General features: G+C 42.1%; 1 protein-coding gene across 12 annotated transcripts in view; it reads left to right on the top strand.

The window, feature by feature from the left end:
* LOC110836543 (uncharacterized) overlaps window positions 1-27,300 on the top strand; it is an 81,778-nt gene that overhangs the window by 7,389 nt on the left and 47,089 nt on the right. For 11 of the 12 annotated variants that reach the window (XR_015537130.1, XR_015537132.1, XR_015537127.1 and 8 more), the window contains exons 2-5: window positions 7,470-7,546; window positions 10,986-11,173; window positions 11,547-21,744; window positions 22,011-22,530. Coding sequence is in view for 9 of the 12 variants with exons in the window: in XM_087356131.1 (XP_087212257.1) it covers window positions 7,487-7,546; window positions 10,986-11,173; window positions 11,547-21,744; window positions 22,011-22,530 (10,966 nt within the window). In the remaining 3 variants the exon portion in view is untranslated. The remainder of the gene's footprint in view (window positions 1-7,469; window positions 7,547-10,985; window positions 11,174-11,546; window positions 21,745-22,010; window positions 22,531-27,300) is intronic. The other variant, XM_087356140.1, reaches the window with a different exon arrangement.

Genomic DNA, 27,300 nt, shown 5'->3' with positions numbered 1-27,300 from the left:
ATTTTCCTACAAGGCCAACAGCCACCTGAATTGTTTGCCTGCCGTAGAAACCGACCGACTGAACTAAACTTAATTAATGGAGTGATATTTCCTTTACAGCAAATTTGTTATTATATCATGACTCCTACGTCATAGCCAAGGTTAAGACAAAAGAAGAGTTGTTTCCGTAATTAATTTTTTTTAATATCGAAGCGCACCCAAGTAAAACATTCAATTTGTTCCTCAAAGGAATTCCATCACTTCTCCATTACATTTCTTTAATAATAGAGAAATAATTTTTGTTTCATTGGTAACCATGCCAGATTTGTAAATGCAATGTGGGCACAATGTAGTTATTTAATTTGACACCAGGTGGTACGCTGCGCATTAACGGGTAAAATCCTATCTCTTGAAGATGAAGAAGATTATAAGATTGTTATTCTGCATGTGAATGCATGTCCCCGTTCTAACGTTTGAACCAGCTGATATTTTCGAAAGTTGGTAAGGACGTGCCTTTGGACACTACGTCAATTCTACGGTCTTTAATATCCTACGATCAGAATAGAAAATGAACGCATGTTATGCTTACTTTCCGCGGGGCTCTGTTTGTACGTATCTCGTCAGGCAGACATTTGTTTATGGTGACGGCCCGAAACTAGGACCCGCCTCAATTTTGCGAGAGAAAGTTTCCGCTGTTGCATTAACAGTCAAGGACATGACTGAAGAAGACCTTACGGTCGGTTATGCAGTAACGCGGGTGGACATAACCGTTGTTGAACGCAGTTGTCAATGAACATGTCAATATATGCCCTCAGGTTGACAGGGTCTGTAGTCAAACATGCCTTTTTTTGAGAGAGAGTTGCGGTTTTGACGGCGGGGAAATTATCTCTGAAACGTTGGCATCTGCCTAGTACTCCACACGGCGTCACGACCCAGAACAAGAGTTCCTTCTTTTCTGTTTGTTGTATTAGGTCTTTTAAATTGCATTGATTGTGTGATTATGAATCATGATGGCAATTAATCCGGTGATTTTTAAATGGTTTTAAATTGTAGGGCGTACGAGAATGGGAGTTTTTACTGCGCAGTCCCACAGATCCAGATACGGATGGTTAAAAATGTTTACGTAATAATTGTATAATGGAGCTGAAGCACTGAAAGAAATCGGACAAATACAACGATTACGTCATTATTATTTAACTTCGTGGCGTTCCACCTCAGAGGCTCATCTAAGAAGTGTTTCCTGTTAAATAGAAATCACTTAAAACAGCAAGGTGTGTGCAAACTGATCGGTTGGTTACTTTTTACTCCAATACGCCGTTTGTACAAGACCTAGAACTCAGTTTACGTTAAGGATTATTACGATGCAAATTACCTAACAAATATGCCCACGTAAATAGAATTAGATACGAAAATCCTACGCCCAGTTATTGTCCTCACCAAAATATAATTTCTTATGCCTGCTACGTGATCAGCCTATTACGGTTTCATGGGTTTAATTGCTTGGAACTACACAGCTTACATTTCGTGACTGTAAATTTCTCACTTATTTCTTTTGATAGAAAACGTCTCCTTGATGACGCCTCTTTTTAATATTATCCCCTTACATGTGCTAAGAGGCAAAGCACAAAATCATAGTAGGAATCTGTAATTTGTTACGCTTATAGATATTATTTTCAAATGTGAATTAGCTGATAACAGTTGTATAACTGAACAGTCACAGTATTGTATTTAATTTATTTATTTATTTATTGCTCTAATCGACAAATTCAATTTCTTAATTACGTGGTTCAAATTTGAAAGAGATGAGCTTGAAAAGTGAACTGGTTTTGAATTATGCTCACAACTGTGGTTCTTACTGTTTTCCTTATTTTTAAGTAGCTGTGTTGGGCTGAGAGTTTTTATATATTTTATAAGAATACATAGAATTTACTTCAAAGTCTTGCAGTCTGGTACATATTTTATTAATCACACAACTTCATAGACCGTCGTGTTTTTTTTTTCTTCTACACATTTGTGTATGACAAATTTGACATGACTGTACGAGCAAGTCCTGGTATTTATTGATGGGGTTTGTTATCGTTGTAATGCTAACATTTTCATCAGAATATATATATATATATATATATATATATATATATATATATATATATATCATATAAGGGGCCCACTTGAGAGATTTATTAATTAGTAGAAAAGATAGTATTAAACCGGACCTTTAATAAAAAAAAAATTTTGGAATGTGGACTACATTTAACTGATCCTAGTTGTTATGAACACGAAAATAAACCTTCTTATTCCATAAAAGGCAGGGATTAAATACCTCGATTACCTAAACGACTCTTTGCTTCGCAAGGAAGTCTGTATTTTAATCTGGACAAATGTCAATTTCGCTGTCCGTGTCTGTACCTCACACTCGAGTCGTTCTAAGATTTCATCAAGTATAATAGAATAAACACGACTATTATGATACGTTGTATGATTCAGAGATAGGTGTACTTATGAATACTTCGGAGTCGTTCGTGCTCCACTAGATGTCTGTAGGTGTTGTTAGTGTGGGTATCCGATGGGCGGGAATTATAATAAAAATTCCCGATAGCCTGGATATGTGTCCCCCCGCCTCCATTTTCAAATCCTTTTACGGCAAGCTGGGCGTCCTACGCCTTGACCCTCGTCTGCTGCATCGTTCTTCGTCTGTCCAGCGAAGGAAAACTCGCGGTGGGACACTGAGAATCGCCTAGCAACGTGGGTTTATGTGTTTGTTATTGAAAAAGCTTGAGAACGGAGTAACCGATTTGAACCAAACTTGGCAGATTTCAATTCCGAATCAAGCCGAAATGTGCATCGTGACGCCATAGGCAGGATACACCCAAACCAACACCGGGCGTCGAGACGCCTGCAGTTGACTTCACGTAGAGTGTATATGAGCGTCGGTTTTCCAGCATCGCATCAGATGTCATCTCGAGGATCGTCTACGCTGTTTGACGGAATGACGTTTAAAACGAAACAAGATGAACATCGGGATCCCATCCAACACATGGAAAACGGGTTTCAGACGTCGCGTAGACAAGAAAAGATGCCGTCCAGCGAATGTCATTGGAGAATAATTTGCAAAAGCGACGCGTATCATCACCACGCCACCACACGACAACAGACGCCAATCGTCGCACAGTCAGTCGTCAAGACGCTGTTAGCATTAGTTACATTTTGCATAACTATGCGTCGAGGTACCTTTGAACATGAAGTTAGAAGGCCGACGCCGAGCGTCGCGATGCAGAACATGACGCCGTCAACAGACGTCATTCTAGTATTCATTTAAACACAAAGTGGGAAACCGACGAAGATGGCCTCTACGTACGGCGTCGTGGCCCTCTGCACAAATAAAGCCCCAAACATCATAGAAGACGTTGGAAAACCGAAGACAAGCGTCGCGAAGCCAGCCGACACGACAAAGGACGCCATTATTAGGGCAGATGGATCGTAGGATGACACTATACATGATATTCGAGAAGCGACGCCCGGCGTCTCGACGTCTTCAATCGCAAAGCGCTTCAAAAGCTCAACAATTGCAGCAGTTAAGTTTGGATGCCATTAGAAAGGACGATCGAAATGCGACGCCGAACTGCGTTAAGTCTCCAACAGACTCCATTTTTGCACAGAAAAGCGCAGGGGTGCCCTTGAACATGTATATCTAAATTTCATAGACCGACGCTCGGCGTCGCGGCGCCTATTCATGGCGACCTCATCAAATAAGTCCACTATTACCGCAGTTATGTTTGTATGTCATTATAACTGACTTTATAAAAACGACGCAGAGCGTCGCGACGCCCAGCGTCGTTACGTATTAAATAAATGTCAATTAATCACAAAATTCGCAATAGTGCCTTTGAACACTAAATTAGAAAACCGACGCCTGGCGTCGTGACGCCTATTCATCGCGACGCCCACAGTAGAACTACGCAATTACCATATTTAATTTTGGAAGTCACTCTAAAGGCTTTGGAAATTCGACGCCGAGCGTCGCGACGCCGAGTTTCCGTAAGTCTTCAACAGACGCCAATTTAGCACAGAAAGGCGAAGTGATTGTTTTGAACACGAATTTCGGAAAACCGACGCCCGGCGTCGCGACGCTTTTTCGTCCCGACGCCCATTAAACAACTCCACAATTACCGCAGATGTTTAGATGTCATTATAAAGGTCTTTAGTAACACGACGTTGAGCGTCGCGACGCCCAGCGTCGTTAACTCTTAAAGAGACGCCATTTTAGCGCAGGGAAGCACACGGATGCCTTCGAACACGAAGTTGGTAAACCGACGCCGGGCGTCGCAAAAAAGGTCGTAGCAACGAAAAATGTGACCACTCCGACGTAACCTAACACCACAACCTAACCTAACCTAACCTAACCCAACCCAACCCAATCGAACCTAACCTAACCTAACCTAACCTAACCTAACCTAACCCAACTCAACCCAACCCAATCGAACCTAACCTAACCTAACCTAACCTAACCTAACCTAACCTAACCTAACCTGACCAAACCTAACCTCTCCTAACCCAATCCTACTAATCCCGCTGTGACCTGATTTTCCCTGACTTAACCGAGCCCAACATATTTTCCCTATTCACACCTAACCGAAGCGCAAGTGGACATTCTCATGTATGTCGTACATGTCGCCGGAATCTCACATGTTGCGAGGTTGCCATATTGCACACGTCGTGAAGGCCGCTCTTACGTAACACTCGCGATGGTCGCCCAGGTCGCCACGGTGGCTCCTGTAGCAGCACTGAGAGACAGAAGAAGGATAGCAGAAGAGCAGAATTTGCAAAGAGGAAATTGATGCGGGGATGGGTGAGTGACACTTCGATTTCAGGGGGGGGGGGGGAGAAAGAGCATCTTATGGTTAGAAGGTCCCCAGGCAATGCCAGCTCGTCCTTCTGTTAAGGATAAAGTGAAACGACGGAAATTTTGAGTTGCATATTAAAAAATGCTGAAGTTATTAATTTGGAAGTTAAATAAATGGTCAGCTTTTTTACATCGCTGAATATTTGACGTGCTGTTTTTGTCTTTTAGTCGTCGTTTAAAAAGGATTTGTTCAACAGCTATTTGTTACGACGGAATCTGTACCGACAGTTAGCAACAATTTTTTTACAGCTATTAACGGTACTAGCTGAGTATTTATTTTGAATGCTCGCAACTTGATAAACATATCACGCACACGTGATATGAGATAGTTAAAGAAACTGATCTCTCAGATTCAAGCTGAACGATCTGTTTATGAAGAGTTTTACGAGCATTCCTTCGATTGCAGCGGGTAGGCTCATTTCATCTTTTATTTACTCGAAAGTCTCTCACATGCTTACATATTACATACGATGATCCGTTTACATGGGACGTACGTCCATCTGTCTTGTCATGTGTGCGCCCTCCACCTCTGTATAATCGTGGTTCGAAGTTTGATAAATCTGCTGAACTGTCTCGTCCTGTTATCTGTCATTCTCAATACCGACACAAAGCAAGTTCAGTCCAGGCCTCCCACGTCACTTGTCAGTTTCAAGGCAGACCAGAAACATGTCGGGACCGAGACTCGAACCGTAGGGCGTTTGGAGAGAGAGAACCCCACGCGTTAGAAAGTTTCCTTTTAACTTTGCACTTTTTGTTAGCTTTGAAACGTCAGCAGGGCCTATATAGTTTCATCAGCAGGTTAAACACTAAATTTATGTTGGAGATATGTTGAGAAGCTGGTAGTGGCTAAGCTAGTAAAGAAATTTCCTGACTTTTCTGTAACTCTAATGTTCATTACCGTGGTCACAAGAGGTCGCTCGCATTCGACATTCACCAGGTTGTAAATTCGGTCTTATTCTGGCAGTGTCTAAGCCGTCTGCCACAAACATTTACGTAGACTGCCAGACATGCTTACAAAATTAACCGGACTTCATGTGCACTGGACATTTACGTATTGACAGATGCAATTTGTTCACTGGAGGACTCCGTCTAAACCAGGGTGTCTGCAAATTTACAAACGATGACTGAATTTCGGACATTCGGCGTATGTTATCTGATATACGTATTAAACCCAAATAGTCACAGGATCTGTACTGACACGTATAGATCACATCTAACAAGCAGATACTCTTTGTATTTTGGTAATGTGATCAGGTTGCCAATTTGATTTGATTGAATATTTTTTAGACGCCTTGGACTTGCAAAATTATAAAAAAGAATGGGGGGGGGGGATTTTAAATTAACCAGATTGTAATTCCATTTTATAAGTGGTTTTACAGTAACATTGCGAACACTATTGAAAATTACTAAGTGGCAATGCAGAAACAGATTGTCATCTGTTTAATTATGAATCTAGTGTGTCGTGATGGCTTCTGTGTGTCTGTCTGGTTCCAAGACATTGAAGGTGAGTAAATTACTTGCACCCTGCCAGCGAATGATTGTTTCCCTTTCCAAAAGCAAGGCCATGATTTTCAGGTGTAATCAGACACGCAACAGCTGCCTGGAAACAGAGCGGTGATGACTAGGGCAAAGGAGGCTTGCCTTTTCTTAAGTTGGACGTCTGAGTGGCAAATTTAAATTAATTTTACGCGCTTTATAGAAACAGCACGTGAAAAGATCGGCTATACAACAGATTGCGTTGGAATTTGAAATATTGTGCTGCTCAAGCTTGAATTTAAATTTCGGTAGAGACTTTCGTTGGATTAAATGTGGGTCACAAAGAGAAAATCTACTTGTTACTTGCCCTAAGTTTTTCAGCGTGGTTCATATAAATATTCTTATAGAAGATGTAAAAAATTCTCAGAGGTTGAGATTGGGAAATAAAAATTTGATATTATTAATTTATTTATTATTTCTGGAGCTGGGCGGTCCCTAATCTTAGAATATTGCACGGCCGTCGTATAAATGGATTTTAAGAGACGTGGCATTAGGGTGACCCTTAATTGACCTTTCTAATTTGTTTCTATAGACACTAGCGAATTTAACGTAACCAGGAAAGGGACTCAAATAAACCCAGGCCTCTTCCCTTCTAAAACCAGCCTAAAATTTTCCCTCTCCTCGCTTGTTAACGGTGTCTTTCGAAAGTTAGTTAGTATTCTGCTTTGTCAGTTTTCCGCACATGGACTCAAGTGGGACGCTGTCTGAGTGGGAAGTGCGGAATGACGTCATAACTGGATTCTGAAGTGGTAAATAAATATTTCATGGATCTCCTTTGTTCACTTTCGTGGGCGAGCTGGCATCTTTAAATTTCTTGATGCTGAAATGTTACGCGGTAATAGATTTTTCGAAAAATACGCGACTTTTTGTCAAGATCGCGTTTATTGTACGTATACTACGAAACATGGCGGACGGAACAAAATCCGTTAGTTTTTCTCGTCATCTCAGTAAATAATGAACCGTTAACTTTACGAGAGGAAAGGTCATAGATATACCTGCATAATTTTATTGGCTGGACGGCGTAATTATCACAATCTGTATTACCACTTTGCAGGTGGAGGAGCGGAGACCATGTCGGCCCAAGTGAATGACGTCTCTCTCATTCAAGATGAGGACCTTCTGCGCAGAATGGTGAGTGGTCACAGCACAGTTGTGTGACGTACTTAAGATAAAGTGTTTGGTGGTAGTGTTTTGTTTTCTAGACGTCGTGGATTCGGTTCTCGGCTCGGAGACTGGCTGTCCCGAGACCCTTCCTACTTCCTCGGTCCCTCCAGGGATGTGTATGCCCTCCAATTTCAATCTAACTTTCTTATAAAATAAGTTGGTTATATGTAAGACTTGAGGTTCTCACAGCGGTGAGTATGAAGATTTCTGTCTTCTGGGTTATTGCGCTGTGTGAATATTCATCGCCCTGATGACGGAGGCAGTATGACCTCTGAAACGTTGGTAAACATCGACCAGACTACACAGCGCAACAACCCAGAAGACTGAAATCTTCATACTCACAGCCCTGATGACGGAGGCAGTATGACCTCTGAAACGTTGATAAACATCGACCAGACTACACAGCGCAATAACCCAGAAGACAGAAATCTTCAAGTTGGTTATAGTTCTGCGCCCCCCCCCCCCCCCCAGCAGAGAACTTTCCTGTTAAAAAAACCTTCAAACTTTAACGACATTTTAACCACCGTCTGTGTTTAGGACATGCATTACGCAGTCTTTCCGACTTGGATGCCTTTTGCTAATACTTATTCTTTCAGGTCTCTGTATTTTAGTTTCATAACGAATAGTAAAAAGGTCTTGAAAGGATTAGACCCCTTGAAAGACCTAGGCTTTGATAAAATAATGGTATTACTAACATGGATGTTGACAAAATAGTCTGTGGATGCGTGGACTGGCTGGATTCATGCGAACCATGTGAGCGCGCTAACGAATCTCTGAGTTCCATAAAAGGCGGGGAATTCATGGAATGCCTGAGCGACTATCAGCTTGTCAGGAAGTATCGGTTCAGTTAGTTAAAAATGGCGTCTGAAGGAGGCCTTCTCGCCATCACAACATCCACCGGTCATCAGTGAATGAGGGCATTGCCCGCGGAACAGAAATATATCTCTGTCAAGAGGATGCCTCAATTTGGCCGTTGCCACCCACGCACTGCGCTCGGCCCCATCTGCGTCTGAGGCAGACTCACGTTCACGGGATTCAGGATTTCTTGCCCGATCTGTGGACAGATTTAGGCTATTTTTGGAATGTGGGGTACACCGCCTCGTCTATCCATTGGCACTGGGGAACGAACCCTGCGCTACCAGAGACGAGATCAGGGTGATTTCTGACTTGTGACGCGTGCTATTAATGCCGGCGGGCCATATGGAGTTTCCTTGGCAACGGAATTATGATGTTTGTGGGGGTACCTGTTTGTATCTGATTTCGATTACCGGTGCGAGAAATATGACGAGAGAGAGACATTTTGTCGGTCTTTAAATTCGCATGAGAGACCTCTACCTAAAAACTAGACAAGCTGTACCTTATATAACAATAGTCTGCGTTGTATTGTGAAAGAAATTAACCCTCTGAAGCCCGAAGCTCGCCTAAATAGTATTTAAGAATTCAGTCCGTACCGCGAAGAAAACACTACACTTCACCATTACAAAGATCAACTGGTTAACCTTGTTTAAGGAAATAATACGACTAAAACGCTAATTAACCTTTGGAGCCGAAGCTCTTTCAAATGAAACTTAAGAATTCAGTCCGTACCGCGAAGAAAACACTACACTTCACCATTACAAAGATCAACTGGTTAACCTTGTTTAAGGAAATAATACGACTAAAACGCTAATTAACCTTTGGAGCCGAAGCTCTTTCAAATGAAACTTAAGAATTCAGTCCGTACCGCGAAGAAAACACTACACTTCACCAATACAAAGATCAACTGGTTAACTCTGTTTATTGTAAGAATCACGCCAAACCTATAAATACACTGTGTTGGCAAACTGCAGAGTTATTGAGTTGTGTAGCAGGTGGTACGTATGGTTACCACTGTGCTCTAAAGGGTCAAAATAACCGGTTAAATTATTCTTACATCAGGTTCATTGTCTGAAAATGGACGGAAGAACCATTTCATTTTTCCAAAGCTCTGTTCCCCTGTCGAACTGTTTTTTTACGATTACCTTACGAGGTTAAACGCAGAACACTTGAGTGAGTCAGAAATGTTAACCCGGATAAAAGTGTCGATGCTTGTCAATTTGTGTAGTTGCTTTTCCTCTGATTAATTGCGCGTGGGGCCGAGTGGACCCCTTGTTCATGCGGCCCTGTCCTACTCTGCAAGTCACTAAAGGCATTGCCTTATTAGGAAGTAGTTCGATTTGTAACCTGAATAAGCTGTTCACGCTCTTGCTACCAGACTGCAGTATCAATCGCCTTGCGCTGGACTCCAGCTTCAGGCATCTGAGAATGTCTCTTTGTTCTTTCAAGTATCGACATCAAGTATCGACTTCAAGTTTCAGGCGATTTGACGCGAAGCATAAGGATGAATGTTACCGTTTTCGATGCCTTGTGTTTCGCACACACGAAAATAATTTGTCGTCATGAAATCAGTGAGGATGAAAAGGGCGCGAGATGAGAAATTGGGCAAAATGCTGATTGGAGGGCTTTAAGGGTAGAGACCGCTCGTAGGTGGGAGGATAATAATGAAATGGATCTTCGGGAAACAGGATGCGAGACCGTGCACTGGATGGACTATCCTGGCTGAGTACTTAGATGGTTGACTACCTTTTGTGGGCACGGTAATGAACCTTTGGTATCGGATTTCGTGATCAGTTCGGCGATTTCCTGGTACTGTGGGACTCAGATCCACGGAGTTTATTAATATGTTCGTTAGTTTGTGAATAAGTTAATGATATTTGGACAATTTACGACAACTTCTTGTCTATCCCGAGGGAGTATGGATTCAGTGGGAAACGTACGATGTCACATCGTTGGTGTAGTATTCGCTGCTCAGGTTTTCAGCCCTGAAGGGTCGCCTCAAATCAGACTACGAGAAACGTACTATCAGTGAGTCATAGTTAATATATACACCAATTTATTTAATAGTAATTATGTATTGTGCTTCCTGCTCGAGAGGTCTCGGGTGGTTCAATTCTTGGCCCGGAGACCGGCTGTCCTGACATGTTTGTCGTAAGGACCTTAAATTAGGACACAGCTGCTTCCGTTGATTACATTTCAAATTCCCTCCCATTGGTTAATCATCGTGCCAATCGACGTATTGTGTCTTGAGTTACTTACAGCGAAGTTAAATAAACCACGAATAGGTTAAGTCCGTCGGCAACCGCTCTTTTCAGTTTGTTTTAAGTTTTTCCAACTGCGGTATTTGGTTCTGTCTACTGTACAGACCTTTTTTTACTGTAATAGAATATGAAACGAGTCGAGTGTTTTGGCTTGTAAATTATCCTCGCTGTACGACTTTTTATATTTTGTGTCTAATTGTCAGAACAAATTAGTTATTTGACGGCGAAGTTCTGATTAATGAAGGACTGGGATTTGTGCTGATCTAATGTGGTTATGATTGGTTTGACAGTGGCAACAAACGGAGGACTTTGGGCGTAGGAAGGAGATTCGAGCTCGCATGTATAAACTACGAGAACAGAGGCTGAAGGAGTTCTATACCACGGGCGAGGTGTTGTCGGATGTACTGAGCACAAGTACCTCCTCGCTGGATGGCGGAAGGAAAAACGTCAGTGCGTCCAACCTCAAGAACAGCCAGAGGTAGGGCGTACTGCAAGTAAATGCATGTTGACATAACGCAGACTGAGTGCCGGAGTCTGTTCCCATTAATTTAACCGGAACTTTTCAGAAATATAATTTTAAAAGTGTGTGCTTATACGTGAGTCATGTCTGTTTAAGAAGGGAAATTTCAATTTGTGTAGGAGGCTTGTATGAATGTTATATAATCGTATTCTGCTGAGAAGGTCAATCCATATTGTGGAATGACATTCCGTTTTGTTTCCCTTGAAAGGAGTTACCAGTGAAATTGCGTGTTGGAAATAATTTTGATTTTGTACAAGTTATTTAAGTAAATTGTATTGTGTCTTCATCCTGTTTCAAGTGTTAGCTGACTGATTGGTAATACACATTTCAGCAGCAGCTCCCAAATTATCAGCAAGAGCTCATCCTACACAACCAGCAGTTCTGGAGGTGGCTACAACATCACACATGCTGACTCACTGGCAGACGAAGGCTTCCTCACTCTCAAGAGTAAGGAGATCCGTGACTCAGAGTCTCCTACACGTGAATTTCACCAGCGTCAAGAAAGAAATGCGAAGAATGAAAGTTCAACTTCCACTACTGGAGGTGGAGGAGAGTACTGGAGGATTGTTCAGGAGTCTTCTTCTGGAGGTTATGAATCGACAGGTACCACAGGTCAAATAGGAGACACTGTAATTCACACCACTAGCAAGAATGAGCATCGAAGTCTTGTGGGAGATTCTGAACATGAGGGCTTTAAAACTGCCTCTCAAGTGAGTTCATCTGAGCACACATCATGCATACCTAAAAGTAGCGGTGCCATTGAACTGGATACGACAGGCCATAAGTCCTTAATTTCAACAAGCAACATAGAAGATGCCACCCACCATGAAATGGCATCCTCAGCAAACAGATCACATTCAGAGAAGTGGTCTTCAGCATCATCAACTTCTTACTCTGCAAGCAGTAGCCAGCAGTATCAGCAAAATGAGAAAACATCAGCAGTTACTTCCTCCACAACACGTGATCATCAAGATTCCAAAATATCTTCAGGATTAGAAGACTCAAATGTAACTTTATCAGAATCAGCAAATTTATCTTCACCCACTGGAGGCAGCCTTAATATTAATAGCTCGACTACAACGGCATCTAATCAGGTCAGTAGCAGTCAAAGCGGTAAGCATCGTGTAACGCAACGTTCACAAACAGGAGAACTAGTTGGAAGGACAGCTCAAAGCACCACTGAAACATCAGATGTAAAAATTACAGCTATCGATAAACCTTGTGGGACAGCGACGGCTTCCAGCAACATCCTCATAAAGGATGGAAGCAGTAGCAGCAGTAATAAGACTGTAGAACAGCACATTATGAGCGAGCTTAACAAGCTGGACTCATTCCTGTCCACACAGAATACAGCAGCAAATTCCACTCACATAAGCCAGGGAGGTACTCATGATTCCAGCAGCTGGACAGTCGTATCATCTGATAAAAATCAGACTGTTAACAATGCCACAGACGAATTTGTTTTTCGCTCAGGTCATATCGCTCAAGATGAAAAGGACTTTAGCACACAACAAAACACTAATATCATAGAGCAGGAAAGAACAAGCTCCACTGTGAACCACAGCTATGACGTTCTAGAGTCAACAAAAGGTACTGATGAGAAGACACCCATCACAATAAAGGAAGATAAACCAGATTTGAAGAAACCAGCTAGTGAAGCAACTGAAGAACCAAAACAAGGGGTCGCAAATCAAGGCACGGCAACCGGGAAAGACGGTGCTGACACCACTGGTCAGTATGTGACAACATACCAGCAAGCATACACGAACAAACGAATCAGTGTTGACCTCAGTCCAACTCATGAAGCTTTTGCTCGATCACTGCGTGCCTCTCCAGAGCGGGCGACGCCTTCATCTACACGTTCCTCTTCCAAGACATCTCTTGATCGTTCCAGTCCTGATCGGTTTAACAAACCACTGACCAGAACCTACCGTAATAGGACCAGTCTTGATAACTCGTTGAGTACTGGTAGAACAAGTCCTGATAAGACACCCAAAAGCAGGTCTTCACCAACAAGGGCTAGTCCAGAAAAGTCAACAAACAGGTCATCACCTACCTATTCTAGCCCAGAGAAAGGTCCAGGACAAAGAAGATCACCTAGCCGAGTTAGTCCCGAGAAAACAACTAAGTATCCTGATGAAATGGCTGCTAGCAGGGACAGTCCAGAAAAGACAACAAAGACTCTTCATTTACCAAAAAGGGAAAGTGCTGACAAGACAGGGAAATCACCAATCATGGATGGAAGAAGTAGTCCAGAAAAGGCAACAAAGACTCCACAGAATGATAGGTCTTCACCTAGAGCAAGCCCTGAGAAAAGTACAAGACCTTTACATGCTGAAAAAGTTTCTCCAACAGTAAGTTCTTCTGATAATTCACAACAGGGGAAAACTTCTCATTTGCCAGAGAGGAGGGTCAGCTCTGGTGATAAACCACATGATACTGTCACTGCTTACTCACCAACAAGAAAAACGTCAGATTCCATAAAGACTTTTTCTTCTGCATTAGTTACCTCTGACAGGGATTCAGCTGTTAAAATAACAAAAGAAAGACGCAAGTTATCATCAGGTCTTTCTCGAGCGACAACTAAGAAGAGATCCTCAACACCGGGTGTCTCCCCTCACACTAGTCCAACCCGCAGCGATGAAACCACTCTTTCTACTGAAAGACAGAGCCGACCCCGTTCTCGAGGAGCGTCGTCCCGTTCTAATACTGACACTGAGGGAAGTGATACGGATGCCAAGCCTAAGAAACCTGGAAATGTAATTTACACTGAGGATAAAACAGATAAAAGTAGTCTGGAAACTGCAACTGACAAAGCAAAAACAGTTTCTAAGCGATTAGAATTTAACAAAATCAGTACAGAATCTATAACAACTGATGAAAAAGATGGTACTGTTTTGTCGAGCAAAATAAAAAATAAATCAGATGAACAAGTACCAGAGGGAAGAAAGTCATGTTCTGTTCCTTATCCTCATAAAGATGTTGACTTGAGTGAAAACCTTTCTGAAGATGACGGCTCTGAAAGAACTAAGACAAAGTCGCCATTGTCATCCAGTCCTGAGAGAGCTCAAGAAGTCTGTTCCAGCACTAACATTGTATCAAGAAAGGTTTCACCAAAAGGTACAGTCAAAGGAAAGGCAGTGAAATGTGACGATTCAACACCCACAACAGCAAAGATGCCTGTAAGGAAATCATCCAAAGATGAACCTTTCCATCCCAGTAAGAGGAGTCCTTCACCACAGAAAACTAAACCTGATGACGTAGGCACTAAAATCACTCCCTCCAGTAAAGAATCAAATTATAGTTTGCCTTCCGATATTCCAACAACAAACACAGAATCACCCAAATCAATGCTGGATAAACTTCCAAGAGACAAATCACCAGAATACAGTTCAGAGGGTTCACTTGTGAATGAACTGTATCCAAGAGAGTCGACGGCTGATACGCCTAGAGATGTGTCTTCCCCTGTGAAGCAGCCAAGACACGTCACAAAGGAGTCTCCTGATTCGAGTCCAGAGAGAGAAAACTTCAAGCCTATAAAATGCTTCAGAACAAGTCCTGAAATTCGTCCATCCACACTTGAGTTTGCTCATCCCAAGAAACAAGCCCCTTTTGAAGCAAGTCCAGGGAAGCCAGAATCACCAACAAAGTCATTTCAGAGGAAGAATGAAGATGATGATGCAACAGAGGAGGAAAGTGAGATTGAAAATTTCATGAAACCGTCAACAGAGCCCAGCACCATCAGAGAACCAGTCAAGGCTCCAGAGCCAATATCTACAAGAGCTATTGATTTCAAGAAGTCTCCAGAGAGGCCAAACACATCACCTGCATTTGAAAATGATTATTCAAGTCCAACTAGTAGGCAGAAGTTTCCATCGTCAGCTAAAGGAAAGCCTGATGTTTTCAGTATTGAACCTTCCACACCCATGGACACAACCTCCACTCACCTTAAAAAACAAAAGACTCTGGAAACTAAAGATAAGCTTGATCAAAATAGCAAGTCTCCGACAAGAAAGAGAACACCTAACAGTCACACAACAAAATACCCTCAAGATTTGGGTTCCATTTCAGTAGGTAATCCTCCTGAACGAAAGGAACCAGGACATACAATTGGAAAGCTGTGTCAGCCATCAGAAGAACTAGAGGAGGAAAATCCAGAGGATGTTTACGATAAAATTAAGCAGTTCCCTGAATGTGTAAGGAAGCCTAAAACACGAGACCAAGAAATTGATAAAAATTATGTTCAAGCAAGTGAAATACCAAGTTCGTCCAGTCTGGAGAGACCATTGACGACTACTGCTGAAATTACCCTGACATTTACTACACCAATTAAGAATTCACCCCAAGAAAAGAAACCTAGGCCTGAAAAGGATTATCCAAGTCAGTCAGCAGTACCTCAGAAGCCAGATCAACAATACCCATCAGACGTTAGTCCTGAGAGAGACCATCTGAAGAGACGCACAATTCCAATAAGAAGTCGCACTGAGAAGTCAGGCGATACTTCACCTTCTAAGCAGACTTGTATTTCTAACAAGATCTCAGATACACATGTGAAGCCAATAATAAAAAAATTAGGTGATTCTCTTCCGTCACCATCCCATATTCCAGAAAAACCTAAAAGTGTGCCTGAGCCAAGTGGGAAGCATTCAGCACGCAAAGTTGCTACATTGAATTATGGTAAACAGATACCTAAGAGGAGTCCAAGTAGTGCACAAACACCCAGGAGACAATCAGAAGAAAGCAGTCCTTCCCCCCACTCAAGTCCTGATAGAGCATCTCCAAACAGAGCAACAACTCCCAAAAGATTACATGATAGAGTTACTGATTCAAGCAATGTGTCCAGAAGCCCTGATCAAACACCTTCATCTAGCCCTGAAAGACACAGAAATCCGGTAAAAATTAGACCTTCTGAGGCAAAACCTTCTTCTAGAATACCGCAGAGTTCTTCTCCGTCATCCAGTCCAGAAAAAATATCTAGGATTCCAAGCAGTTGCGTACAAGACCGCCCAGGTCAGTCACCAGTAAGGCACAGTCAGCCATTAACAAGACCTAATGAAAACAAATCTAGGCCTAACTACTCACCACTGTATCCTTCTAAACAATCTTCAAGACCTGATCATTCGCCAGCAAGGGAAAGCCAATCACCTGCTAGACGAAGTCAACCACTTGCAAGAACTGATCACTCTCCAGCAAGATTCAGTCAAGGTCCAGCACTTCCCAGCTCATCTCCATCAGGCCCAAGATACCAAACTGAGAAGCTCAAGAAATCGAGATCAGACATTGTTCCTGTCAAATCCGCATTTGTTAAAACTCCAAAAACATCAAAAGTTGGTACTAATTTTTCAAAATCTCTTGGGAAACCTGGTTATAATTCTGATCAATATCCAAGCCAAGAATGTCCAGTTAAACAATCTACAAGACTCTCTCCAATAAAATATAATTCTGTTACAAGGGAGCCTAAACAGCAGAAACCAGATGAAATAGATGACGAACAATCAACTGACCGCTCATCAACTGTTTCGAGTCCTGAAACTGTTAAAACTGCAGAAGATAGTACTGCAGTAGACACCACATATATCGCTAGCGACCAGGTAGTTGGTCTGCAAATTACTGCAACATCACATAAACGTTCGGAGTTGTTTGTACCCCAGCTGTCGCATGATAGGGACTCCTCACCATCAGATAATAATCAAGATGACACACCTGTGTCTCTTTCCACTCTAACAGGCACTAAGATTATAAAGACAGGTGAAATTGTACCCACATCTGTGACAATTTCAATCACATCAAATAAAAAAAGAACAACCAAAGATACACTTGAGAACAAACGACACAAAGGATACTGCAGCGATGAGTACGATGTGGATGATTTACCAGATGAAGCCCCACCAGAAGAATTTCTGGTTGAAGATGATTCACCTGTTGGATTACTATTTCAGTCATATCCAGTTCCAGGGAAACCTCAAAAATCTCCTGAAGGTGTTAGAGGTGCTTCACAGACTAGGGTACCAAGGGATGGATCTCCCAGAAGTAAACCAACTAAAAGTACTCCTACTCCCTCGAAATCTGGCAGAACTGTAACTGTCACTGCGAAAATCTCCAAGAGACAAACCATAACAAGTGAAACACAGAGAGTGAAGCAGGAACCTCATTTCTCAGCTGTTGAAAAACAAATTATTCCAACCAGTCAGAGAAAGAGTAGGCCAAAGGATATAACTGCAGCAGACATAAGAATAACACGATCCAGCAGTGACAAGAATGTCATTAGAAAACATCCTTCTTCTCCTAGTGGCGTTCAACCAAGATGCCAAACATCAAAACCAGAAATGGCCATTTTGCAGACTACCATCACAAGAAACACATCAACTGCACGGCAACAGCAAGGAACCACTGTATCGACAGCAACAGCAAGAGTGACGACTACTCGAACAACAAAAGTACCAGCATCTCCAGTGAAGCCAGCTATAAAGAAAGTTGCTCGTACTGAAGAACAGAATAGGATTAACGACAGGCCTAAACCAACAGCCACTGCTGCTGTTAGGAAAATTGGTACCAAGAACCAAACTATAGAAATAAGCAATAAGACTACTAAAAAGAAATTAGTGAATGGGGTGTCAGAAAAGGCACTTGCCTCATCATCGGAGGATGAACAGGAAGTACCTGAAGCATTGACTGATGATGAGAAGGAAACAGTTTTCATATATACAGATGACGAGCACAACGAATCTTACATAAAGGAGCTAGAAGAGCTTAGGAGAATAGATGAACTACAGTATGCCTCCAAATTAACAGCACTAAGAACATCAGAACATAAACTCCTGTCTCCTAGCCATGACATTCCAGGTGTCATTATACAACCTCTCAAATCATCCAGGGAATCATCCCCTGAATATCCTAGACGGACAGCGGAGGACGGAATTAAGCCACGATATGCTGACAGAATTAGTGAACCTGAGGATGATGATGATATATCAAGGCCATACAAGTTAAAGCCAGCAGCATTCCAGAAACCTATTATACATCCAGAGGATTTTGATGAAGAGTATACAGATGATGACAGCAAACCCAAGACTAAAAAACCAGCGGAAAGTTCACAACCAAATGATCGCCCAAGCTTTGTGGTTCCTCGCTCAGTACAAGTTACAGATTTAGATGAAGAGTCAGAAACTGATAATATTCACAGGTCTGTTAGTGTAGCAGACAGAGTTTCTCGTTTCTTGGGCACAACTAGAAATGTAGCACGTTCAACTGTTCAAGCTTCAGAACCACCACAATCAATTGACATCAGCCAAAAATCTCTGGATAGTCCTAGCACTGTTAGAAGGGCCAGAGCCATGTTTGAAACTATAGCTAGTTCTCAGACCTCCACACATAAAGAAACTACAAGGCAAAATGAGGTTATGAACATATTTGATACTCACAGGAGGGAGTCCCCTACACTAGAGAACAGAAAAACAGACATAGATCATTCCAGCGATCAAGAAAATCAGAGTGAACCTGGAAATGTAACACCATTCACTGAAGGGCAGTTTCCTGAGAAAGACAGTATTCTGAGCGAGACTCCATATACCAAGTATCCTGCAGAGAAGCCATCAGTTAATGAATTTCCTATTGTTACAGAAAAGGATGTCCCATATTACAGAGATTCATATCCATTCCCAAGCAAAGAGGGTGCAGATACACCAAGAACGTCATTGACAAACACTTATACTTACCACCAGTCACCTTCTCCTGAACTCCCAGAGTGCCAAGTACCAAAATACACTCAACCTCGCGATAGTTCTCCGACATCTAAAATGCCGAGTGATGCACGTCTTCATCATAAGCCAACTGGTATTTCAGAACACCCTGATAACAGGAATTATGATACCTATACGAAGGCGAAGTCTTCTAGAAACATTCCAATATCTAAACCAACCGTGGTAAAATCACACTTACCTAGTGTCACACAACACAGAGACACTTCTCCAGTAAAGGATGATCGACCAATCAAAAGAGTTTCTCAGCAGGAGCCATCATTTGATAGTTACTCAAAACAGAAGCCATCACATGATGATTCTCCAGAGTTTAAAGATTATTTACCAACAAGGAAAGATTCACTTCCTAAGAAAGGACAAACTCAGGAGTATCCAAAGAGACAGCCTTCTGTAGACACACACTCAAAGGAGAAAGACTCACCTCTTGGGAAAGATAAGCCACAAGATATGCACCCCAGGAGGCAATCAGGACAGGAGGATTACACTCTTATTGAGACCTTTACTAAGGATACAACAACGCAGAGAGAAATCTTGAGACAGAAAGATATCTTGAGCAGGCCTTCAGTATTTGAGGCAAGATGTGTGGCACCTTCTGTGAAACCAGAACAGTTCGACCATCCTAACGAGCTTGAAACATCTGGCTATCCTTCTGATAATGATGTACCAGTAAGAAGTGATACAAAACATTGCACAGATACATTCACAAAGAAAAAACCATTCCCAAATTATACCATTCCCTCCAGAACTGAAACTTATTCAAACCAAGAACATTCACAGGACTTATATCATGCCCACAACACTGTTACTTTTGAGAGAAAGGATTCACAACCATTAAAAAACTTTTCAACAGACACGTATCCAAAAAGGAAGCCATCCAAAGATGATACTTCTCCTACCAGGAAAGACTCTGCCCCAAGGAAGGATTCTCCAGTAAGACAGGATACTGGACCAAGATCTGAAAAGGGACAACCAACAAGATATGACACTTATCCTAGAAGAGAAAAAAGCCCTTCACAGACCTCAACATTTCAGAGGAAGGATCAGCCAGGAAATGTTGGCCTATCCAGAAAGATTACCAGTCCTAAAGATGACATTACTGCAAAAGACTCTCCTCGTACTGGAAGATTCAGTAGCCCCAGAGATAAATCTGATGCTGTGAGTTTTGTGCAGCCTGCAGTTACATCTTCTAAGGAAAACTATCCTACCACAAAATATTCAAAAGACTTGGCACCTACAAGAAAGGAGCCATATTATAAAGGGGAATCTCCTAGAGATACTTCCCCTACCATAAATAATTCATCTCCCAAGGATACATCTCCAATAAGGAAGGTTTCATCTCCTAAATGGGAATCTCCTAGAGATACTTCCCCTGTCAGAAAGCACACATCCCCCAAGGACACGTCACCTACAAGGAAGGAGTCATCTCCTAAATGGGAATCTCCTAGAGATACTTCCCCTGTCAGAAAGCACACGTCCCCCAAGGACACGTCTCCTTCAAGGAAGGAGTCATCTCCTAAATGGGAATCTCCTAGAGATACTTCCCCTGTCAGAAAGCACACGTACCCCAAGGACACGTCTCCTTCAAGGAAGGAATCATCTCCTAAATGGGAATCTCCTAGAGATACTTCCCCTGTCAGAAAGCACACGTCCCCCAAGGACACGTCTCCTTCAAGGAAGGAATCATCTCCTAAATGGGAATCTCCTAGAGATACTTCCCCTGTCAGAAAGCACACGTCCCCCAAGGACACATCACCTACAAGGAAGGAATCATCTCCTAAATGGGAATCTCCTAGAGATACTTCCCCTGTCAGAAAGCACACGTCCCCCAAGGACACATCACCTACAAGGAAGGAGTCATCTCCTAAATGGGAATCTCCTAGAGATACTTCCCCTGTCAGAAATCGCACGTCCCCCAAGGACACGTCTCCTTCAAGGAAGGAATCATCTCCTAAATGGGAATCTCCTAGAGATACTTCCCCTGTCAGAAATCACACGTCCCCCAAGGACACGTCACCTACAAGGAAGGAATCATCTCCTAAATGGGAATCTCCTAGAGATACTTCCCCTGTCAGAAAGCACACGTCCCCCAAGGACACATCACCTACAAGGAAGGAATCATCTCCTAAATGGGAATCTCCTAGAGATACTTCCCCTGTCAGAAAGCACACGTCCCCCAAGGACACGTCTCCTTCAAGGAAGGAATCATCTCCTGAAGTGTGGTCTTCTAGAGAGAGCTCCCCTGTTGGAAAGTATTCATCTCCCAAATATGTCTATCCATTAAGAAAGGACTCATATTCTAGAGATGACTCTCGTAACATTACCTCTCCTAAAAAAGAAATTTCTTCTCCATATGATTCACATCCCAAAGATGAAACTCCATTAGAAACATCTCCAACAAGAAAAGAGAGTCACCCAACTAGAAAGCAGCCAGGGTCAGACGACAGGTACCTTCGTGAGGGCTCTCCATCTAGCAGGGAGACAAGTCCCAAAAGAACCTCGCCGACTAGACCTGAAACAAAACCTACGACTCCGAGGAAAGATTCCCAGACAAATCGATCCCATCTCAAGGAAGAAAAGAAACATGCAGAGACAAGTACTGTTCGAGGTAGCGGACGCTTTGGGGTGAACTTACGTCGCACGGGATCTACCGTGAGTACGACAGTGCAACGGCGTCTCAGCGGAGAGTCGCCAAAGCATGCAGCAGGCCCAGATAAGAAAGGAGACGAACCTAATATTGAGGAGATCTTCGACATTGAATTACTGGAGAGACTGGTAAGTTGTTATTTTATTACGTATTTATATTCAAATTAAAATATGGCGGTAGGTTTTCGTGAGAACTCCCCCAGTCACACTCATTCAAACAGATGACAAGGCACTGAGAGTCAGCCAATCAAGAAGTTCCTTGTCTTTTATGGACTCCAAAGGTTCGTTGCTGGACGCCATCCTGAGTCAAATGAATTCAGTTTATGCAAACTAAACAAAGACCCACAATTTATTAGAGATCAAAATGGAATAGGACAGAGTGCTTTCTTCCACAGCTGGAGAAGGCGGTGGGCTACGATCAGCGTCGTTCCATTCGAGCGCAGATCCGCATCGTACGCCGACTGATGGCAGAGCAGTCTGCAGTGACTGACAAATCAAAAGGAAAATCTGAACCGTCCAGTGACAGTGACTTTGAGCAGTTCTCAGCAGGCAACAAGCAGGAACCTGCCGCTGAGAGCGACTTCCACACCGAAATTTATAGGAAGAAGCCTTCTACTAATGAAAAACCTGTCGTCAGAGACTCCGCGCCATCTGAAAGGCGACTGGATGATGTTGACATCTGCCACAAGACGTCGTCTTTAATGCAGAGGTCTTTCCTGGAAACGAAACAGCAAAGTGGTTCTCCGGTGGTTCAGGATTCAAAACCATATTACACCACGCCCAAATCTCATTCTGCTTTTCCCAGCGACTCAAAGCCTGTGCCTGAGAAAACTCCGGACTGGAAGTCGAGTCCTGTCAGAAAGCAGTCGAAGACTGAGCTCAACATTGAATTGAGGCCAGCCACGTCATCACCTGGTGAGTGTGAAACTCCGTGCACTTTATTATGTATAATTAGACGCTGATTTGCTTTGTGTCCGCCTCACCAGGTGAAGGAGGTAAAATTTTCCACATTCTTAAGATCCCCGCCATGAACACTTATTGGTGGTCGTAAAACTCCATGGACTTCTAACTCCAGTCGTCTCGCCCACTGGTATCGATCGGGTTGCGGGTTTGACCGAACTGTGGAGTCCCTCTGGTTTTCGCGTCGTGGCGAAAAGCGAAATTCCCTCCACCAGGTCGTCCGGCACGTAGCCATCCACTTTACCGACTGAGTTGTCTCTAGTCATTAGCGAGTGATGAAAACCATTTCAGGCACCGAAAATTTATTTTCGTCTTACAGCCGCAGATCTCATTAACCCTGATCGATTTATTCTTAATGTGCTATCATTTTTGGCAGAATTTTCACATTTTTCCTCCTACAGTGTGACGTGTGACGCTTGCAGACTTGATGATGTTTTAGTCTGGGCTTAAAATAGACGTGCAGTAGTCGGTTCGATAAAAACGCTTTATAGATCTAAGTAAACTGCAGAATATTTTGATATCTTCCTATTTTACTTCGTATGCTGATTGCTTGTTCATTTCATAGCCTTCGGATTTGGAGTTGACATTGAGATGTGCAAGGCTCTAATTTGTGTGAGAAGAAATTTATTATTTTATTCTGAGGAAAGACAGTCTGGTTCTGATAAATTATTAGTTGTTTAATCAGTCAGTTTCCTTACGGAGTGTAAAATACATTTACAGTCAAACAATGAACAACATACATGACATCAAGAACTGATGCGATAAACGTGCTTTGATCGATAAAGAATCGATATTCATAAGTCGTTTCTCGCATCACGCCTTTGAGACTTGTGGAGCTTAGTACGAGGTGGAGCCGTCGTGATTTGTTCATTCCTACAGCGCCACTAACCTTCAGTCAGCATCTTCTTTACGAATAATTCATTCACATTCTCCATTTCTGTCTCGTAAATTATCGTTCCCGGAATTGATAGAGTTCGTACGGACTTTGAAAGGGGCGTTCATGTGTTAAAATGCAAAGGTACTTCCTGTTGGGAAAGCTTTTACCACACAACAAAGAGTCTGTCGTATCGGCTGGCTGTGATTGTTTGTCGAATGACATTTCCTTCGTTTAAAGCTTTTTCAACGTCCTAGTTTGCTGATTGGCCAGCACAACGAACCTCACTCGTTAACAGCGAGACCAAATGCAAGATCACAAAGCCTACTTTCCTATTACACAGATTTCTAGTCCTACTAACATTGCGTTGCTAATGGTATATTGTAAGTTACAATGTCAGAACATGAACCTACAAAGATATGCAATTTGTCTCAGGAATTAAGCTTGCAGGACTCGTATGTGCAGGTTTTTATTGCTATCACTTGCAATTTAAAGAATTTTATAGAATATTTTTCTGATTAGCTTGCTAGGTACTGAAGTTCAGATTTACCGCCTACAGCCTCGTGTTATGCACCGTCCCCATGTTTGTAACTGTTGACGTATAATATATATATGTTTGTTATCTATCTCCATACCAAATTTCAATTGCTTATCCTCATTTATTCATTAGTTATCGCCATCAGATCGACAACTAAATTAAAATTACGCACGGCCGCCATATTGTTATTTTACATTTCACGAAATATTACCGTAACAAAAGTTACATATTTCAAAACTCATTTTTTTAAGTGGTGGTAATGTAGCTCCAACCTCATAATTCGCACGATCGCCATGTTGTAATTGCTGATTATAGGAAACTATAAAGTTAGGAATTGTACGCATTGCGTAACTCTTCGAACTGTTCAGTTCGTGAAGATAAATGACTTTCGGTATAAAATTGGAAGAAAGTCAAAAGGTTCTTGAGATTTGTAATGACCAAGAGTTTACTGTGTTCGAAAAATAAACTGTCGATAGATTTACTAATATATATCATAAGCCTTTGTCATGACAACTGGAATTCGTAAATGAAAGATCGATTCCTATCGTCGAAAACACACAACGCGTCACCATTACGAAGATCAAATGACATTGAATCTAGAAAGTGATCTTAGGTAAAGTAGCCAGGAAAATTGTGTTCGCTAAATTATATCTGAAATGTCTCGACGTTTTTCGTGAAAATTTCCAAGAAATCTGTTGAGCCTTTCTAGATTTACTACGCACAGATGGGCGGACGGACAAAGCATATTTAACAGACCCTCCTCCGGGACACCATTCCGCCTTCAATTGCGGAACGTTCATACAGAATTTTTTTTTGGAAATCGGTCACCTGGTTCAGACGTTCTAAGGGGATAGCGGAAGTCTAGATTTTTTTCCTGGGGAAAGGAAAGTAGGCTGAAAACTGTGCCCGCGGTCGGGAGGCAGCAGCCACGTGTCCGATAAGCGTACGTACTCGTAAGCTCTTTCTGTCAACTTAAAGATCTTGAGGTGAAGAGAACGATTTCTGGGTGTATCCCGTTTTATTTGTCACCAGAAAAATTGTTCGTAATGCAATCATGGCTGCTGATGTGAGACACGATCCAGCGGTTAAACGCTCGGGGTCATTTCGGTTTGTCTGGATTTTGACCTTAAGAAAGTGAACAATAATTTTTAAAGCGCAGTGCTAACTCTTAAATATTATAAAATAGTGTAGTTGCGTCATATTGTGATTTATTAAATTAAAATTAAATTATTTGGTTATTCCGTCAAATCACAATGTATTTAAAATAAGATAATTAAAATAATTAAAATATCATTCTGTGTTCCATATCGAATAATCGATTTACAATTGGAAATCGATTATTCGATATGGAACACAGAATGATATTTTAATTATTTTAATTATCTTAAATATTATTTAGGTTTACGTGTCTATAAGATTGGGCGATATTTAACTACGCACTGACACGCACTGTAAAAACACATTAAAACGGTTATGCTATATATATTTAAATTCTGATGTCATATCAACTCTTATATGCATGACGTGAGCTAATTTTAAAAATAGTCAGCTCTGGTGAGCTATTTTTGGGCGTATACGTTAAGACAGAACCGGCCATGTTTCCGTACTTGTCACAATCCTGTTATCATTGTACGTATGAAAGACGTTAATAATGAAAATTGTAGTTGCGTGTTACCATTTTCACTCTTTAAAGCTCAGTGGTAACTATATGCACCACCTGCTTTAAGAATCATTAACAGCATTTTATATTTTCGTATGATTCTCAGTTGTAACAGCGATTATTTCCTTAAACAGCGTTAACCAGATGATCTTTGTAATGGTGAAGTGTGGTGTTTTCTTCGCGGTACGGGCCCGATTTTCCTTATACAAGCTTTGGCCTCAATAAAAGCCTTTTATCGGCAGGCGCATTAGTGAAACTCCATGGAGGTTAGTAGGACTTCGCTTCGGTTGACCATCAAACCGTAAATAAATAAGATTACTTTACGTTGGAGAGAAAAAGTGCAAGTAATTTATAACACCATTTTAAGACAAAATGCTGTTTCTAATCACGGCGGCCCGAGTTTAGTCGTTCCTGGCCTACTTTGTTTCAACCTCCTTCCCTAATTCGGGTGTTTGGTGTTTTGACGGGGTGGTTCAGGATGGTGACAGGCTACAGGTTGGACGACGGACAGGGGTGGAGATATTTCTCTTTGCTGTCCCGTCCGGAGAGGCTTCTATCCAAAGCGTATCGAATATTCTTTACCCGGAGGTAAAGCGGCCGGAACTTAAAGCTGACATTCACGTTTGGCATGGTTATTTCTTACGTGTGATCCGGGGCTTGGCCGGAACTCGTGACGGTCTGTGGACTTACCTGCTGATTTCTGTTTGAGTGTAGGGGGAAATACCCCCCCTCCCCGATCCCCGGATGAATTGTATCAGTCAGTGCTGCACTGGTTCTGCCTCAGTAATGTCTCTCAGTGGCTTAAGCAACAACTTACAAATTAAAGTTTTTGTATTTCAAAGAACTAAGTAGAATTTGAGGTTCTGACAGCGGTGATTACTGATGACTGTCGTCTAGAACTTACAGTCGATGGGTTGTGGCACCGTGTAGTCTGGTAGAAATATGCCGACGTTTCAGAGGTCATTGCTAAAATCCTAGTTCCATTGCATGTTCGACAGGGAGTGTCGATGGGAATGGTATTTTTTTGTATTGCGCCCAGAAAGGATTTTGTGTTAACAAGTGGATTGTGTTGAGACAAGGTGGATTTTCATGAGAGGATTTTTCCGCGCAGGCGTGCAGGTTGCCGGGTTGTTTAAACTGTTACTTACACAGTACGCCGCTGTTAAGACAAGGAGCTCTACGCAGTGGCCTTTTGTGTAGTTTCGTGTCATGTTCAAACTCGCATGGGCAAATTCTTACCTGCGCGGTCGATCTTTTTCTGCAGTCAAAAGTGCATGTCCGTCTCTCTCAAAGTAGGATCTGAGGTCTGAAGATGGCTGTCTTGTGGGTTGTACTGCCGTGTAGTCTGATACAAATTTGACCGACGTTCCGGAGGTGCATCAGAGCGTAACATTCCAGAAGACTGTCATCTTCATACACGATGCTGTTGAGGACTTGAATTTACCGACTGTCCGTGAATTCGGCCGTTGGAAACAGTCCTTGGTTTGGAACATTTTCGTGGTTAAGGACCTCTGTAGGAGGCCTATATTACGATATTTCAAGGACCCCAACAAAAACCATCATCTTCTACCTCCTGTACACATAAATGAATAGTTAAATAGTGTCCACATTTTGTTACATAATAATAAATAATTTTATTAATTAAAACTGATT

Source organism: Zootermopsis nevadensis, unplaced genomic scaffold (genome assembly GCF_977971745.1).
Source record: "Zootermopsis nevadensis isolate Lab colony 2312 unplaced genomic scaffold, Znev_1.0 Znev_ptg000002l, whole genome shotgun sequence".
Classification (NCBI taxonomy): domain Eukaryota; kingdom Metazoa; phylum Arthropoda; class Insecta; order Blattodea; family Termopsidae; genus Zootermopsis; species Zootermopsis nevadensis.
Note: the sequence above shows the minus strand (reverse complement) of the source record. Positions and strands in the feature narration are given on the sequence as shown.